The 20270-nt window shown below is 32.6% G+C and overlaps 1 protein-coding gene across 1 annotated transcript in view; it reads left to right on the forward strand.

The window, feature by feature from the left end:
• Positions 1 to 20270, forward strand: part of LOC114333938 (tRNA pseudouridine(38/39) synthase) — a 58748-nt gene that overhangs the window by 18707 nt on the left and 19771 nt on the right. The window contains exon 3 of the mRNA XM_028283941.2: positions 6834 to 7248. Within this exon, the coding sequence (XP_028139742.2) occupies positions 6834 to 7248 (415 nt within the window). The remainder of the gene's footprint in view (positions 1 to 6833; positions 7249 to 20270) is intronic.

Consider the following 20270-nt stretch of genomic DNA (forward strand, 5'->3'; position numbering starts at 1 on the left):
ACACGTGTAAAACATTTATGGGGAGGCTAAGCCTCTCTTGCCTCCTCTGACCAGTCACCACTGCCAGCTTCTCCACAACAAATTATAATGCATCAAATGGCTATTACAGTGTCTATTATCAAAATGTTAGAGGACTACGTACAAAACTAAATACTCTCTCTGAATCAGTAACAGCGAATAATTATGATATACTGGCATTTACTGAAACCTCATTACGTGATAGTATAGAGAGTAATGAACTAGGCATCTTACAAAACAATATATACCGCTGTGATAGATCAAGCTTAACCAGTTCATGTGTACAACTTGGAGCAGTTCTTATAGTGGTTAATAGGGACATTTTTTCAGTGTTAGTAAATCTTCAATTTAAAAACATTCTTATGGGATGTCACCTCCGAACTCTCCATTAAGTTTGTATGAAGAATATATGAATTGTGTCGAAGGTATTTTATATGAAACACAGTACAGTTTGGTATATCTACTTGGTGATTTTAACCTACCAAACATTCATTGGGAAAATGATGAATATGGTTCAAAACCGATTGGAAATATTACTAACAAAGTTGAATGTATTTCAGAAAGTTTTGCTTTTTTAAATCTCTTTCAATTAAATAATGTACCAAACTGTAATGGGGGTTTCTTAGATCTTATGTTTTCTAGTATAAATAGTGTGACCAACTAGCCCGAAAAATCCGGAACATGGCCCGAATTACGAAGGCGTGTCCCGGCGGACAAGGCTTCCGGGCCATCCGGATTTTCAACATTTTGGTAAAATTATATTTTGAAATGTTGAATACGCTATTCTTCTAAGAATTCACATCAAATAGAATTGGTGGGACGAAAAAAAGTCGACAATTTCTAGAGCGTACTGTGTACTAACACCACATCCAAAACGCATGCATTTTATTTCGTGGTATGTGGTATTATAGTTCTACATGGTCGTCTCAAAACAAGAACGACGGCGATTAAGGCAAAGAATTACTATAAACTGTATAAACGATCATAATTTCGCAGTGGTTAAAGAATTTAAATATCTAGGAGCAACAATCACAAATAACAACAAAATATAGCGAGAAGTTGAAACACGAATAATGACAGGAAACAGATCTTTATTTGCAAAGCAACATCTAATGAAGTCAAAACTTCTTTCACGAGATACAAAAATTGCTGGTGTGGGAACGTAAAGTACTTCGAATGATATATGGCCCTTGCAGAGACAGCGTGACAAACGAATAGATGCGCAGATACAATAACGAGTTACTATTCGGAGTCTCTATTCGGAAAGGAAAATCTAGTCAGATATATAAAGGCCAATAGACTCAGATGGGCAGGGCATGTGATACGCAGTAAAGACAATCGCCTTATAAACAATGTATTCTGGGAAAGACCAGATGGAAGAAGGTCTGTAGGGCGGCCTAGAAAAAGGTGGAAAGATGCAGTCAAAGAAGATCTGGAGAAAATGGGAATGAGACAATGAGAATTAGTGGCACTGGATTGACAAACATGGAAGGTAATAGTAAACGCGGCAAAGACTCACGAAAAGTTGTAACGCCATTGATGATGATGATGATGATGTTGATGATTACAGTTCTACAAAAACTAAAACAGAAGATTCTGTTCGTTTCTGTATTTTAATTATCTTCTTCTGAAAAAAAAATGGCCCTATTTTCATTGAAAAGTCCCGGATTTCAGGTATTGTCTTTCAGCCTTGTCCCGGATTTAACTGGATTGGCGTTGGTCACACTAAGTATAAATAATAACATAAACTTAAAAATTGCTGATCAATCTTTATTAAAATGTGATAGCCTATCATCCAGCCTTGTCCTTTTGACATTATTGGAAATATAATTTTAGACTCTCTTAGCTATGATTATTTCTATTTTGACTTTAAAAATGCTAATTATATCCTTATTTATGAATATTTAGGTTCAGTCGATTGGGATAGGGTTATTGATGAGACATATGTAAATAATAGCCTTGATAAATTTTATGAAGTGTTAGATTCCTGTATTAATCTATTTGTACCAAAAACTAGATGCAAAATCTCAAAATTTCCGAAATGGTACACTCCTCATTTAAAACATATATTATTTCAAAAGAAGATTGCTCATTTTTGTTGGATGCTCTTGAAGGGTATGACCAAGTTGATGCCATTTATACCGACTTTTCGAAGGCATTCAATAGAGTTAATCATACTGTCCTAATATCTAAACTTTATAATGCTGGTTTACATGGAAGATTATTAGGCTGGATGGAGAGCTATCTCACAGATAGAACTCAAGTTGTAAACATTAACCAATTTTTGTCATCTACTATCAATGTAACCTCTGGTGTTCCACAGGGTGGACATTTATCTCCTCTGCTTTTTAATTGTTTTCTAAATGATATAAACAATTGTTTTTATCATAGTAATATTTTTCTCTATGCTGATGACCTAAAAATTTATAGAGTAATAAAAAATTCCAAAGACTGTAGTTTATTACAGAATGATTTAAGTAGATTATTGGATTGGTGTAACTTAAATGCTTTGAATTTGAACATAAATAAATGTAAGGTAATGCGATTTTTTAGAAACAAACATCCGATTTCATTTGAATACCATATTGGACCGAATATTTTAGAGGTAATCACAACATTTAAGGATCTTGGGGTAATTTTTGACCCTACAGTAAGTTTCAGGGACCACTTTTCTTGCGTTTCTAAGGTTGCACATCAAAGAAATATGAAACTCTCTGAAAATAGAAATGTGTCATGAGCATGAATCACACTCGTTTCATTGGTAGGCGGACTTTGAGATTTGTTTAGCAGTGTTTTAGTTTCATGAAACATGTTTTTCGTTTCATGTTTCATGTTTTTCGTTTCATGTTTCATGTTTTTCGTTTCATGTTTCGTTGGTGTGCAGATTGGCTAATAGATCCATGAAACTTTTAGTTTTCATGAAACGTAGCCTCTCTGAATTCGATAATATTTATTGTTTCAAAAATATCTACTGTTCCCTTACTAGATCGGTTTTGGAATATGGCAGCAATATTTGGTCTCTGCATTATAAATGCTACAAAGATCTATTAGAAAGAGTACGGAGAAAGTTCTTAAGATTTATTGCTTTTAAATTGAGAATACCTGTAAATGAAATTTAAATACATCGTTTTACAATATTTACTTAAATTGCCTACTCTTGAAGAAAGGCGAATATTGCTAGATGTAGCATTTATATATAAATTAATTCGAGGAGGCATTGATGCTAGTGCTCTTTTGGAAAAAGTTTATTTCCGTACTCCTTGTAGAGATACCAGATCTCAAGACTTATTTTATTTAGAATTTCATAATCGAACTTATACTGTAAATAAACCCTTACAGAGAATGTGTAGAAATGCAAACAAATTTAATAGTAATGATTTTTTTCATTTATCACTAAGTACTATTAAGAATGAGATCGCAAAATACATTTTTATGTAATCACATAGTTTAGTTAAATTTAAGTTGATTTGTAAAAATGGCAAGTCCGTAAATAAACATTACATTACATAGCATGATTTTGCCCTAAAATCTCTCATTCATAGGAACATTCATTACAAGTCAAGTCAAGTCAAATTTATTCATCACATGCGACATTATACAAAGTTGTACATGTATGAGACAAGTCAAAGTTACAGACATATATAATGTACATATTAAAAGTATATAAATTAATAAATACGACAAAACATACTTAAAAGTTATTTGTAGAATATGGCTCTAGCTCACAAATGTATTGATGTACACACCTCCGAAAGTTTGGCTGATGCAAATTCATTCGTATATCTATTGGCAATTTGTTAAAGAAACTTATGGCTGCATAATGTGTGCTACCTTCCAACAAAACAGAACGATGCTGTGGAAGCATAAAGTGATTGTCTCTGAATCTTGTTGAATAAATATGGTTAAATTGAAATTTATTGAATTCATAAATTTTGCAATGTAAATACATTATACACGAAAATATATACAGACCAGGAATTGTAAGAATATTATTTTGTCTAAAGATACCTCTACAAGAATCTCTAAATTTCATTTTATATATTATCCTAATAGCTCTTTTCTGAAGTACGAATATCTGCTCTAATTCAGAGGTACAACCCCAGACTTCAATGCCATATTTGGCTATTGAGTAAAAATGGGCAAAGTATACTGTTTTTAATATTGATGTATTAAAGAGACGTGAAAGAATTCTCAATGCATAACATGCGCTACTCAATCTGGATTTCAAATTAGAAATGTGGTTTGACCATTTAAAATTACTGTCTAACAGGACCCCCAGCAACTTCGTGCAGTCTGTTTTATCTATTGCTGCTTGTATAGTGGCTTGATGGTTTAATAAATTATTTGACGTGAAAATCATATACTTTGATTTCTCTTCATTTAAAACTAGTTTGTTGGATAAAAAATAACTGTTGATGGTGGATAGTATCTGTGTAGTTTTATTTTGCAAATTTTGATTGGATGTTGCTGTGACTAGAATGTTGGTATCATCCGCATAACTGATGATGTTAACTCCACTCAGTGAATTAGTTATCAAAGCTATATCATTAATATATACTATAAAAAGTAGAGGACCCAATACACTACCCTGAGGGACACCTTAATGGATATCCAACGTGTTTGATTCGTATTTAAGTCCATTAGATGTTATCTTTACTTTTTGTCTTCTATTTTCTAGGTAGGAAGTAAACCATTTTAGAACTACACCATGAATACCAATCCCCTCAAGTTTTATTAGCAACAAATTATGATCCAAAGTATCAAAAGCCTTGGACAAATCGAGAAATAAACCACATGCCTTCTCTCGTCTGTCCAAAGCATCCAACACTAAGCTGACGAAATTTGCAAGAGCTGTAGTTGTAGACTTAGAAGATGTAAAACCATGTTGAAAATTATGCAAGACACTATGCTTTTTTAGGAATGCGTTTATTCTAGTATAAACCAGAGTTTCAATTATCTTTGAAAACACAGATAAGAGACTTATGGGACGGTAGTTGTTAAGGTCATCTTTATCACCACTTTTGAATAAAGGGATTAAAATAGATAGTTTAAACATACTAGGAAATATTCCTTGTTGAAAAGAGGCATTACAAATATCCGTCAGTGGATCTGCGAAAGCGTGAATGCATTGTTTTAATAACTTAGGGGAAATCTGATCAAAACCACAACTGTGTTTGGATTTAAAACTTCCGACTACACTAGTTATTTCCTGTGGGTTAGTTGGATATAAAAACATAGAACAACTATTACGGTTTTTTAATGCTGATGTAAACCCACCTATTTTAATAGGATCCAAAGCAGCAAGTAACTTTGGAGCCATTTCAACAAAATGGTGGTTAAATTTGTCTGCTAAATTATTATTATTATCACTAGGTACTTTTGAGTTGTTTTGTTTCCCGACTGTTAAGTTTACTAAATGCCAAATACATTTTATTTTATTTGATGATTCGTTTAACTGTCTCATGAAGTGACTACTTTTAGCTGCTTTTAATTTAATCGAATATTCTGTCTTTGCCAAATGAAGGACTGGCCTAAGATTACTATTTTGCTGACAGATCGTTTCTAAAAGTTTTAGCTGATCCCTTAAATTGTACAGTTCCTGCGTAAACCAATTCGAACGTGTACATTTTTTAGGTTTACATTTAAGTAGTGGAAAATGGGACCGAAAGTAATTTTGGATAGTGTTTAAAAAAGCTAATGATTTATCCTCAGCAGAAATTGTATTAAATACCTCTGACCAATTTGTTGACTCAAGGGTTTGAACAAAACGATTTATGTTCCTTTCACTATATGAACGGATGAATATATAGGCATCATTGTCTGTGTTAATGCTACATTGGAACAATTGCGCACGATGATCAGAGATAAAACCTTCCACAACCATTGTTTTTTGTTGGTGATTTATGTTTGTAGCAATATAATCAATTTGAGTTTTACTAGTTGCAGTTACTCTTGTATAATCATTTACAGTTACGGTTAAGCCATAAGAATCTAAAACATTTACCAAGTTCTGCTTACTTAGTGAATTTGATTTGAAATCTATATTAAAATCACCTGTTAATATTATAGCCTTACCTTCGGAGACCAGCACATCAAGTATTAGATCCAGTTTTGACATAAAAACATCAATAGAGCCACGTCCAGGCAGATAAATACACAACACAACACAATTAAAAAGGCAATAGTCTATTTCAACAGCACTCACTTCAAAATTATATTTCTCAGATTGAGAACATATATTAGAACGTTCCTTCCAAACCACACCCTCTTTCACATATATTGAAGACCATGTTCCCCTTGGTCACGGCAGAAAGACTGCCGTGACCACTGTACCTTGAGTAATGTAGCCTCGCTCAAATATTTTAATCTGTTTATCCCTTGTCCTTTAAGTGCCATCTCCGCCATGGAGGTCGGCAATCATCATAGCTATTCAGAATTTAGAGACGGCTGCTCTGAAAAGTTAATTTGGTGTATGTACATCCGTACCATTCTCTCATGTTGTACAGCCATGATATTCGTCGTCTACCTATGCTTCTTTTTCCTTGAATCTTTCTCTGCATAATCAATTGGAGCAAGTTGTATTTCCTTTGTCCAGTGTGCCTTAATTGTTTTATTAATTTTAATTAAATGTCTATAACACTCTGGGATATCTTCCTCCTTTTTTGAGAAATGATGAAGTTCTGAGTGCAAAAGTACTTGGGAATGATTTATGTGTATAACTGCTCAATCTCTGCCTTTTATTTTTTTAAATTATATTTTCAACTGTACTATACAAATGCTACAATCTTATAATACTCATAAACTAAAGTTTTCAGGTATCAATTTCAACATATAGCCCTACACTTTTTATATTTGGGCTGGAATTACAAAGGTTTTGTTGTGCAAGAAGATACTACAGATACAGTGGAATATCATCTATTCCAGGCTCTACAGAGAACAAAACTTATTCCAGATAGAGAATCTTCCAATTACCACAGATGTGGCAGGACAGATAAAGGAGTTAGTTCATTCGGACAAGTTATTTCATTAGATTTAAGAACTAATGTGTTGAAAGCTGATCCTTATGAGTCAAGTAGTCCATTAAACTATTGTAAACTGTTGAACAGAGAACTGCCGGATGATATACAATGTGTTGGTTGGAGCGCTGTAGATGAGAGTTTTAGTGCAAGATTTGATTGTAAGTCCAGGACCTATAGATATTATTTTCCCAGAGGACAGTTAAACTTAGAGGTAATCCATTTGTTTTAAAATTTATTTATTTTATTTAATCAGTTAAGCCCATTCGTACCTTTCGGTGTTGGGCTGTTTACAACTAGTTCAATATCTACATTTCAATACATTTTAATAATTATACAAAACTTTTATTTTAACAATACTATTTTAATAAACATAAATTACTTATTTGACCCATTTTTCTGTCCATATGTTTTAATCTTGTGGTGCTTCTTTGATATTTCTTTTCCATGCTGTTCTATTTTGAGCCAATTGTTTTACCATACTCCATTGCAGTCCTCTCTTCTCTGCTTCTTGTCTAACTTGTTCTTCCCATCTCATTCTTGGCCGACCTACTTTATTTTTCCCTTGTACTCTGACTTCATATACTTTTTTCGTTATTCTTGTGTCGTTTAGTCTGTGGATGTGGCCCAACCATCCTAACTGTCGTTCCCCTATAATTGTCTCTATGGGTTTTATCTTTAGAGCTTGAGTTATTGTGTCGTTTCTTATTTTGTCTCTTCGTGTGACCCTTTCTATTTTTCTCAAGAATCTCATCTCTGTAGCTTTGATTTTTCTTTTGTTGTTCTTTGTTAGCGTCCACGACTCACTCCCATAGACGATTGATGGTCGAACCACTTTTTGGTACACTTGTGTTTTGACTTCTTTGGGTACCTCTTTCTTTCCAAAGAACGTATTTCTTAATGTATTATAAATTGTCCCTGCTTTTCCTATTTTATTGTTTATTTCTTTGTCTATTTTACCATCTTCTTCAATAATTGTACCTAAGTAGTTGTAGCTGTTTACTTGTTCCAAAACTTGTCCTTCTACCTTAATTTTTATCACTTTTTTTGTAGTTGCCATAACCATTGTTTGACTTTTATCTGTGTTTATTTCCATGTTCATGTTTCTTAGTTCTTTTATATAAGTGTTTATTATTTGTTGCAGTTTCTCTTCCGTGTCAGCTAACAATACCATATCATCTGCAAATAGTAATTCTTGTATTTGTACATTGTTCATTTTCCATTTTCCCAATATCATGTCTTTAGATTTCTCCTTGCATTGCTTTATTGCGTCATCTAGTACCATTGAGAAAAGTAATGGACTTAGTACACAGCCTTGTTTTAGTCCTATCTTTGCCTGGAATTCATCAGATTCTTGATTGTGAGTCCTTATTTTTATTTTATTATTTTTATATAAGGCTTTAATTATTTCTATCATATCCTTTTCTATTCCATTTTTCTTTAAACATTTCCATATATCTTCCCTTCTTATTCTATCAAAAGCTTTTTTCAGATCAATAAAGCATATGTGTATCTATTTGCCTTTCATCAATAGTTTTTCTCCTATTTGTCTCAATATGAATATCAGATCTTGGGTACTCCTTCCTTTTCTGAAGCCATGCTGGGATTCTTCTAGTTTTATTTCTAGTTTTTCCCTTAGCCTTTTTTCAATTATTCTATTGAATATTTTGGCAGGAACGCTTGTCAATGTAATACCCCTATAATTTTCGCAATTTCTTGCGTCTCCTTTCTTAAACAGTGGTACTATTATATCTGTTTTCCAATCAGATGGTATTTCCTTTGCTGTGATTATTTCATTTAGTAGTTCTCGGAATTTTTCTTTTGAATTTTCACTCATGTACTTTAACATTTCAGCTGTGATTTCATCTTGGCCTGGAGATTTTCCCAATTTTAATTTGTCAATGGCTTCTGCAATTTCCTCTTTTGTTATTTGCTGCATTTCCTCTGTATTTTCGATCATGTCTTCCTCTCTTTCATGTTGATATTGTTTCCATGTTAGTTCTTCAAAGTACTGCTTCCATCTTTGCATTATTTCTCTTTCTGTAGTTAATATATTTCCTTCTTTATCTCTTATGTTTCTTAATCTATGTGTTTTCTTTTGTCTTAGCTGTTTCAATGTACCATAGAACAATTTTTGGTTATTAAAATAGTTTTCATTCATTTTGTGTCCAAAATCTTCCCAAGACTTCTTTTTTGCCGTTTTAATTTCTTGTTTAATGTCGTTTCTGGCCATTTTATATTTTTCGAAATCGTCCTCCGATTTGGTTTTTAGATACATTTTCCATACTTTTTTCTTTTCTTTCACTTTACGTTGTATTTCCGCTGTCCACCATTTACTTTTCTTCGAATATATGTTTGTGATTTTAGTTGTTCCGCATACTTCTTTTGCTGTTTTCAATATGATTTCCTTAAATTGCTTCCATTTATTTTCTATTCCTGTGTTAATTGCCTTTATAGTCTCGAACTGTTTGGTTAACTTCTTCTGGTATTCCTCTTTACTATCTATTTCTCTTAATTTGTAGCTTTTTATTTTTTCTTTAGTTATCTTCTTTCTTTTTTCTGTTGTGTTATGTGTGTACACCCTTAGTTCCATTATAAGCAAGTAATGGTCACTGCTTATTTCAGCCTCTCTTTTTACCTTTACGTCTTTTATCATCTTCAGGTCTTTTCTTTTTATTAGGAAATAGTCTATTATGGATTTTTCTTTTCTCGATGAGATTTCTCTAGTATATTTGTGTATGTCTTTGTGCATAAATTTTGAATTCGTTATAACCATATCATTTGCTATACATAGATCTATGATTCTGTTTCCGTTATCATTTTTCATTTCTTCTCCATGTTGCCCTAAGTATCGTTCAATCCCTTTATTGTCTCTTCCCACCCTACCATTTAGGTCTGCCATTAATATAATGTTTTCTCCTTCGTTGTCCATCTCTGCTTGTAATATTTCAAAGAATTCATCTTTTTCCTCTTTTTTGGCATTATCATTTGGCCCATATGCTACGATTATGCTGGTTATATTTGTATTATCTAGTTTTACTTCCACTACCAATAATCTTTCGTTTATATATCTTTCACCTATTATGTTATTTGTCTTTTGTGTTTTTACTATTAGGCCTACACCTCCCGCGCCCCATTCTTTTAAGTCAACTCCTGACCAATATAAGCGGTAATCATCATTTAGATCTACTATTCCTCTACCTTTCTTTTTTATTTCAGTTACTCCCAAGTAGTCTATATTTTGTAGTTTCATCTCTTCAATTATTTCCTCTTCTTTACCGTTAATACCTCGCACGTTCCATGTAGCCATTTTTATGATTTCCTTTTCATTTTCCTTATGTTCCGTATTTTTATATATCTCACCATTTTTGTTCCTCGCTATATTTGTAGCTTCATATATATTTTTATTCGTGTCCATTTTATTTGCCAGGTTCGTTGTGTTTGTTTTCATGTCGCTTTCAATTTCTGCTATTCGTTTTTTGGATTTATTACTTCTAGTTTTTTCATAGTCTTATTCTATTTCCATATCTCGCCATTTATAATTATTTTATTGTATCCAATTTTCACCTTATTTCCTTTTAATTCTTCTTCTTTTGCCATTTTTCTTATTTGCTTGTTCTTCTCACGCTCCTTTGTTGTCATGTCATGATTTATGTATACCTTTTCCTGCTGCAGTTCTTTTAATTTGTATTTGTTTTTCATGATTTGTTCTTTTTCGTCTTCATTATTTATTTCAATTAAGCATACTTTTCTTCCTATTTTATGAGCTGTTTTTACATTAATATTTATCTGTAGAGTGTTTTTTATTATGTTCTCCACGAATTGTTTAAGTTCTGTTTTATTTTCTGTCTCAATTTCAATTCCTGACATCACTATATTATTTTTCCTTTTCTCTCTCTTTAGCCATTCAATTCTATCATTTGTTTCCTCTAGCTTCTCTTTTATATCTTTATTTTCTTCTTTTAGTTTTTGATTTTCTTGTCTCAATATCTTATTTTTTTCTCTTATCATTTTTATATCTTCACTGGTTTTGTCACTCTGCTTTTTGAGCTCCGACACCATCTCTATTAATAGATCTAGTTTTTGTTCTTTACTATTTGTTTTAGATGGTATTTGTGAGAGTTTTCTATTTTTTGATCTTTGAGGCGCATCATCCGGATCTCTTTTCCTTTTGCTGTCGTCCGAACAGTCGTCGCTGTCCTCCATGTTCTTGTTTGTTTCGCTTTGTATTATTTTATTATCACCTTCCGCCATGTTCTTGTTTATTTCACGGTATCTTAGTTGGTATCTCAACGATAGGAACTTCGCCGAGATCGACTCTTCAAAAGCTAGGTTCCTCTTTGAGTCCTCAAACTAAGTAGTTTATTTTATTTTTCTTCGCTAAGTATTTTAATTTTTAGAGTTTTCCCTTTTTCCGCGACTTTTACTACAGTCTGGCAACGTCGCCGTCACGTGGAGCGTGACCCGTCTACCAGCTGGCTGTTAAAACTCGTTCACTTTCCTATGTCCGTTTTTTGTGTTTGTTTGTTTATACACTCTTAATTCACACTTAATTAGTAATTTTTGTTTATTTTTTCACTTGTATCGTCAGTATGCACTTTTATATTCACTTTATATTGGAAACTGTTACTTAATTTCCACTACTACATCCAAAATTCGGTAAAATAGTAGGTGGTATTTCAATAACCTTCTCTTGGCTCTACACCGTTGCCGGTTCGTTCATTTGTTTTAAAATATTGTATTTATTTATTTATAACAGGTAAACTAAAAGTCAAACAATTAGGCATGCATGTCATAGATTTAATGATATCCTAACCCAAACCTTACGAACTTGACAGCAACGAATTCAACAAATTTTTCCTCATATTAGTTTTTTCGCTACCGTCAAGTTAGCAGGAAAGCGCTGTTGCCAATTAGAAAACATATAATATGTATTTACCACAGTAGCTACCGGCTACACTGTTCCTCTTTGTCTTTAAGAGTGTGAAACAAAGATAACTATCTGTAATAAGTATAAGTGTCAAAGTGATGTTTTCCTATTCGCTGTGAGCCGACGAGTAGATGGGATTTGACAGTTTTCGCCAGCGCTGTTAGTGGCAGTTTTGTGCATTGAATTTGAACAATTTTATCAGAAAAGTACAAGTTTTAAACCGCGAGAGAGCGCTACCGACGAAACTCACAGCCAGTAAAACAGAGGTAACCTCTAAATTTCACATAAACTTTTTCTTTTTCTCAATAACCTCTTGCTTAAGCAGTCATCCAGTCGCACGAATTTATATATTAAATATTAAAATTATAATGAATAAAATAAAAAAACATAATTACTTTTACTATTAATTCTGTGTATTCGTTCAGTGATCAGGTTACAATAATATTTCAATTCATAATTTGTGTTTTTCTAGATAAATATCTATTTTTCTCGTTTTGTATATTTCACATACTACACCAATTTTATCAGAAAAGTACAAGTTTCAAACCGCGAGAGAGCGCTACCGTCGAAACTCCCAGCCAATAGAAGGTTATGTAAGATTATTGTTTGTTTATTTTTTCTTCTTCTTTTATGGCCTTTAGGAGCTGCGCCCATTTAGCCAGCAACATTTCTTAAAAATAACGCCTAACTGAACCTACCATATGACAATACTATTACGAACCTAATCGGCCAATCAAGGATAGGGAAGCGGATAGGGAAAGTGAAGTTGATTAAAAAATAAACTGTTGTTAAAATACACTAAGCATCAAGATTAACGCACCACCTTAAAAATGGAACATTTTTGATGTCTCGTATTTCCTAAACCTGTTGTCCGATTGAGTGATTTTTTTAGTATATTATAGCTTTATTCTTCAATAATATCGATGTAATAATATTATTGCTAAACAGGTAAGTGTCATTGTATACCGGGTGTAACAATGATAGTGTGTTATTTCCTCAAAGTTTGGAACACCCTGTGGAATATTCTAGCGTATATAAAATATTGAAATTAAAACTCAACTGTAGCCTTAGGCTTTCTCAACATTTTGTTGTTTGATTCATTTACTTATGGATAATAAAAAAGTTAGGTACTTTAACAACTAGCAATGTTATTCATCAATACAGGGTGTTTCTAAATAAGTGCGACAAATTTTAAGGGGTAATTCTGCATGCAAAATAATAACCGTTTGTTTTATAAACATAATATGTCCGCAAATGCTTTGTTTCCGAAATAAGAGAAGTTGAATTTTTTTCTTACAAACTGAAGATTTATTTATTGCTCATAAAACTGGTTGAGATATGCAAATGAAATTTGGTAGGTTTTAAGAGGTAGTTATTGCGGATTTTTTGACATACAATTAGGAATTTTATATTCACCATTGGCGTGCATAAGGGTATAAACATTTTAGATACATCCCGTATGCACGCCAATGGTGAATATAAAATTCTTAATTGTATGTCTAAAAATGCGCAATAACTACCTCTTAAAGCCAAGCGTCCACAGACCCGCATCGGACGCAACGGATTTTAGTTTGCCTTGTACCACAGATTAACCAAACATGTTGGGTTAATCTGTGGCGGTAATATTACTATGCCGATAAAAAAATGATAAAAAATACAAATAATTTTTGAATCTATTTTTTAAAAACATGTAGAGTTTGAGTAAGGTTTTATAGGTCCAAAGTTAATAATTTTCGAAATATTTAAAATGACATATGAGAGTTTTATCAGTATAGTGTCATTTTTAAATAATTTAATATCTTTGACATAGGTATATGGTATATCAATATAAAATACAATGTGATCACTATTTACAAATACATTTTTTTTCATTTTTTTTAAATGGTACACCCTTTATATTGTATATTAGTATTGCATTTTGTAGTAAATATTACAGGCTTTCTTTTAATATCAGGTTGTATGTACCTAGCATGTTTCGTTTTGTAGATATTTAAAAAAGAACTATACATTTTACGTTTTGTGGATTTTTTATTACTAAACAGATACATTAAAATACATACTAATAAATTTAGTTAATATGCATAAATTAATTATTAAATTAAATAAACAACCAAATAATAAACAACCAATAAATAAACAACCAATTTTAAAGTCTACCTTAGTATTTTTTCTACCCTAGCAGGTAGTGGCATCGGCAATCCGATCGCTGCCGATACAGTGGACGCAGTATGAAAAATTAATCCGATGCGGACCTGTGGACGCTTGCCTTAAAACCTACCAAATTTCATTTGCATATCTCAACCTGTTTTAGAGCAATAAATAAATCGTCAGTTTGTAAGAAGAAATTCAACATCCCGTATCTCGGAAACGAAGCATTTGTGGACATATGTTTATAAAGCAAACAGTCATTATTTTTTCATGCAGTATTACCCCTTAAAGTTTGTCGCACTTATTGGGACCGTGCAAGTTCGGCAAAGCGACCTCTATTTCTACGCTCTGTACTTTTATTCGCACTTTTAATCATATTGGCCAATTATATTAGTCCTGGTTGCTGGATAATTGTCAAGACCATAGTCCAAAAAAATAATAAGAAGAAAAAATAAGATGCCGGTTATGTTTAGCAAACGTAAACAATTGTATGTAGTAAATAAAATCAGTTATTAAAATGCAGTACTGCAAGCAAAATACAATTAATTAAATTTACCTTTATATAATAATTGCATATCATATCAATATTGTGGAGCAATATATAATTTTTCTGCGTCAATGACAGAAGGTATGAAATATACGTCAATTTGACAATTTCAATTGACAATATGAATTATTTAAGATAGTTGCAATATTTCTCCGCGACTCGCGCACGGTCGTTTCTCGTGTCCCTTTCCAAGTACTTGCACACCGCGAAATTAGAAATACCCTGTATTGATGAATAACATACCTAGTTGTTAAAGTACTTACCTAACTTTTTTAATATCCCACATAAGCGAATGAATCAAAAAGTAAAATGTTAAGAAAGCCTAAGGCTACAGTCGAGTTTTAATTTCAATATTTTATATGCGCTAGAATATTCCACAGGGTGTTCCAAACTTTGAGGAAAAAACACACTATCATTGTTACACCCGGTATACAATGATGGCACTTACCTGTTTAGCAATAATATTATTACATTGATATTCTTGAAGAATAAAGCTATAAAATACTAAAAAAATCACTAAAATAGGACAACAGGTTTAGGAAATAAGAGACATAAAAAATGTCCCATTTTTAAGGTGGTTGGTTAATTTTGATGCTTAGTGTATAAACTAAATAAATAAAATATAGGGAAGAAGAAAGAAAATACAGCTTTTGATCAAGTGTTTTAGCTATGATTTACTCATATTTGAGTACTAAGGATCCAGAATTCTGTTGGAATTTTTATCTATGTAGATAAGCGGATAGGTGATGAGTGTATATATTGTATCCACTATTTATTGGCCCGTGTCTTTATAAATTTGTAAAAAGCTCAGGCAACAGATAGTTACCAAGGATTTGCACTCCTACTTATAGAGAATTTTCTCTGTGTCCAAATAAAATATAATTTCAAAACAATAATTTGACATTATATTTAACATCTAATATTGTGACGCATGTCAGTAACCATTTACCCTCTCACCAAATATAATAATGATGCCATATATACTCGTCACTACTTATTTTTATTCAATTTTTGAATATAATTCTTACACTACATTTTATAGATCAATTGAACGTACTCCTGGATCCTTGTAAAATTTTTAAACAACACATTGTCGTTGCTGTCTAAATCCTTTAGAATACAAAAATTGCGAGTTTTAAAATAATTCTTCATCGAAGTTGTTCAGTTGAATCTTTTATGTTTTTTTAACTTTCTTTAACGCCAAACATGCAATTATTAGCCCTTTTAGCAAAATAACGTCACTTGCATCCATTGTGAATAGACTGAAATGCACTATTGGGATCGTGGCCAAATAAACATACAGGGGGAAAAACTCAGTCACATCTTCATCTATTGGGACCGTGCAAGTTCGGAAAAGCGACATCTGGTTTCATAGCTCGGCAACATTTTTCGCACTTTTAAAAATTGGCCAATCATATTGGTCCTGGTTACTGGACAATATTGTCAAGGCCATAGCCCAAAAAATTATAAGAAGAAAAAGTAATATTAACCCTTAAGATCCTGAATTAATTTATTTAGAAATTTTATTTTTTTATTTTTATGTATTCAGGAGAAGGTTTTAAAACAAAATACATACATTTTTTTCTTAATTATTTTTGATTTTTTAGAAAATTGCCGTTACATATATGTAACGCTAGGACGATATAGGAGCAAACATATTTAAAATATTTCCGATTATAAATTTCAAAATAACAAACAAATACAAAACTAGATAAATGAAAAATCATAATTAAGTTATTGTAGATTAAAATCTATGTTGCACTTGATGCACACTCCCACATTCCCTTGCAACCCGTGGTACGCACATATGAACTACAGCATTCATCTGCAAAACGTCTCCTTTTCTTATCAGAAATGTAGGTCAGGAGATGATCAATCTTATCATATCTTATATCTACGACTACTTTGAACCAAGATGACCTGTCTGCATCTTTTGGTTTGGTACCATATTTCGTAAGATACGATGTTACTAGATATATTCGAAATTCTAGTTGTGCCATAGCATCATAGGATCCATTATGTCCAATTATGTCCAGCATCAATGTAAACAGACCATTATGTCCATAGTTATGTCCAGCATCAATGTAAATAGACACCACCATCATTTTTAGAGCAAACTCCTACTTGGTATCTAGCTACATTTTGGTCCATAAGATCAACTTCAACTTTCCTTTTACTAATATTTTAGCTTTTGCTGATGATCTGGAAGGCTGAGCCTCGTCAATATCATCATATATTTCGAAATCCCTTTCACTATTTCGTAAAACAAGTTCAACAGGTGCTCTTAGAATTCTCTCGGACAGCCTGTTAAAGTCATTATATTCCTCATCACCAAACTCCTCGTCTGTAAGCACATTCAATTCTGGGGTTTCAGTACCTATATATAATATCAACGTTAAAAGTTTCCACGGCATCAATTATCTCCGGCGCCTCTTGAAGAGAAAACCCTTTTCTGGAACAAACAATATCTTACAATTCCAAAAGTTCCGATTTTTGCTCCCACATGTTCCTAGCGTTACATATATGTAACACCAAAAATTAAAGGAATTTTTTACAAAACCAGGATAAAATTTTAAAAAATTTATATTATCAATAAGAAAAGACATTAATTTATTCTCAATTGAAAACACTTTAAACAAAATATAATAACAAAAGAATAGTAAAAATAAACTTACTCAAACTTGAGATCCATTTTTACCATAAATAATAAACGCCGTCACATAAAACACTCAACTAAATAAACAGGTTAGATCAAATCCTCGAGCCAACTACTGAAAACTAGTAAACAAGTGTCCCTTGAAAGTCTTGCATCATCATCTAGTTAAAATTAGGTTCACTTCCCGAATTTAAGGCTTAAGATTTTAGCGGTTTCTGCCTTACATATATGTAACGCTAGGAGCTTAAGGGTTAAGGTTATGTTATTAAAAGGTAAACAATTGTATGTAGTAAATAAAATTAATTATTAAAATGCACTACTACAAGCAAAATACAATAATTAATTAAATTTATTTTTAAATAATAATCACATCAATATTGTGGAGCAACATATAATTTTTCTTCTTCATTGACAGTAGATATGAAATATACGTCAATTTGACAATTTCAGTTGACAATGAATTATTTAAGAAAGTTTCAAGATTTCTCCGCTTTTTGCGCACGATCGTTTCTCGTATCCCCTCCAAGTACTTGCACACGACGAATATGTGGACAGGGAAAAGGCACGCGTCTTAGCGCACACGCGAAGGCATGCGTTGAGGCTTGACGAATTGAATGTTGGAAGGAACATTGAAATCAACGGCGGATCCAGCAACCTTGCAAGGAGGGGGCAATGAAACAAAAAAATTTCCGTCACTCGCGTACGCAGGATTCTTTTTCGGTATGGGCAGTTACTTTATTTTTCTTCATTTACCATGTCCTTTCAGAACATTGGTTACTATCATAGCTATCTTAATTTTATTCACTGCCACCCTAAATCAACCACGAATTGATTTTTCGTCCTGGACTGCGTTTGCTTCTATTTTCACTTTTCATAATATTTTGTAGCAACTGTTTGGAATTTACTCGTTTCCTGTCGCTGATAATCGAAATAAACACTAGTGGACTGTATGATACTTGTAATTAATTGAAAGAGGTACAAATTACACAAAATACACTTCTTGGTTCGCGTATTCGTCTGTAGTCTGTTTTCTTGTCTTGTCTTAACTCTTAACAACATTAGTTCCCAAATTCTAGTTTTTAGGTGTCACTGAGGCGCGCGCGGTGTTGCCACCGTTGCCATTTTTTATAAAGGTTAAAAGTCCTAACATAGCCCCCCTTTTGAAGGGCACCTTCAAAAATATATACATAAAATATTGAATAGTAAAATATCTAAATACACAAAAAATAAAACAAACACAAATAATTGTCAATTGTTGATGTCTTCTTGCATTGGTAAAGGACACAAATGTCTTACTGAACGAGTAACTGATCCCTTCATGGTGGTTACTTCTGCTACTCTGGTTTCTCCATCTCTACCTTGACATAACTTAGTGATTCGTCCAGTAATCCATTGACAAGGAGGAACAGAATCATTTTTAATAAGAACCAGGGTTCCTAATCGAATTTTGCTAGCTGGATCCTTCCATTTGTACTGTTGATGTAATTGAGACATATATTGTTTGGAAAATTGACCCCAAAATTGCTGGTACAGCTGCTGCACATGTTGGAATCTGGTTAAGCGACAGCTGGCTATATTGTGAACGTCATACTCTGGCAATGACGTAAGAGGTCTACCAATTAGGAAATGGGAAGGTGTAATAGGAGATAAGTCATTAGGATTATTTGACATGTCAAACAATGGTCGTGAATTTAATATACCTTCTATCTGTACGATAAGGGTGTTAAATTCTTCAAATGTTACATTATTATTAATTAATATTCGTTTCAAATGATGCTTAGTGCTTTTAACAGCTGCTTCCCACAGCCCCTCATGATTAGGTGTATAAGGAGGAATGAAGATCCATTTTATTCGTAGCTCGCTTGTAGCCGTTTCAATAGAATTGTAATTTTTCTGTAAAAAATGTCCTAACTGTTTCAGATAATTGTTGGCTCCTACAAAGGTACTGCCGTTGTCTGAATAAATAGTACTAGGTATACCACGTCGAGCGGTAAATCTTTTTAAACTTGCTAAAAAATTCTCTTTTGTGAGGTCCGACACAACTTCTAAATGGACAGCTTTTGTGCAAAAGCAAATGAATAATGCCAAATAACATTTTAATAGTTTAGCTCCGCGCCCCTTTTTACTAAGAATATTAAAAGGACCTGCATAATCTATACCAGTCACATCAAATGGAAAATTAGGTTTAATTCGATTATTTGGTAGATTTGACATTGGACTTAAAAAGGGTGTAGGATTAAACTTGAAACAAGTCAAACAATTTTTGACAGTTTGTTTTGCTAAGACACGTCCTGCTATAGGCCAGTAACGTTGTCTTACTGATGCAAGCAATAATTGAGGACCTGGATGAAATAGTTGCTTATGTTTATACTCGAAAATTAACTTAATAAAATAGTGTTTGGATAACAGAAGAATAGGATGTCTAGTATTGAACGATAAATACGTATTGTTGAGTCTTCCACCTACTCGAAGAATTCCTTTATTATCCAAAAATGGAGTTAATGAAGAAAGTCTATTATTTTTTGGAAGTTGCTTGCCCCTTTTGAAAAAGGATAATTCGTCAGCAAATGACTCTAATTGAGCTTGTTTGACGATACTAATATGGGCTTCATCTAATTCTGCAATAGATAAATTACCCGTACGTTTATTAGACTTATTTCTTAAATTGTAAATGAAACGTAAACAATAGGCTGTTATTCTTTGAAGTGTAATAAAATCTGAGTATCTAGTGATTAAATCTGACAATTGTACTGATATAACTTGAAACACTTTAGAAGTCTTTTTCAACTCTGTCAGTTCTGAAGTTTTTAACTTAAAATCCACATTAGGCCATTCTGACTGTGGCAATTGCAAAAACAGTGGTCCGTTCCACCAAATTGTATTGGAAATTAATTTTTCAGGCATAATACCACGAGATGCAATATCTGCTGGGTTACTTGAACTGTTAACATAATT

Source organism: Diabrotica virgifera, chromosome 1 (genome assembly GCF_917563875.1).
Source record: "Diabrotica virgifera virgifera chromosome 1, PGI_DIABVI_V3a".
In the NCBI taxonomy this organism is placed as follows: Eukaryota; Metazoa; Arthropoda; class Insecta; order Coleoptera; family Chrysomelidae; genus Diabrotica; species Diabrotica virgifera.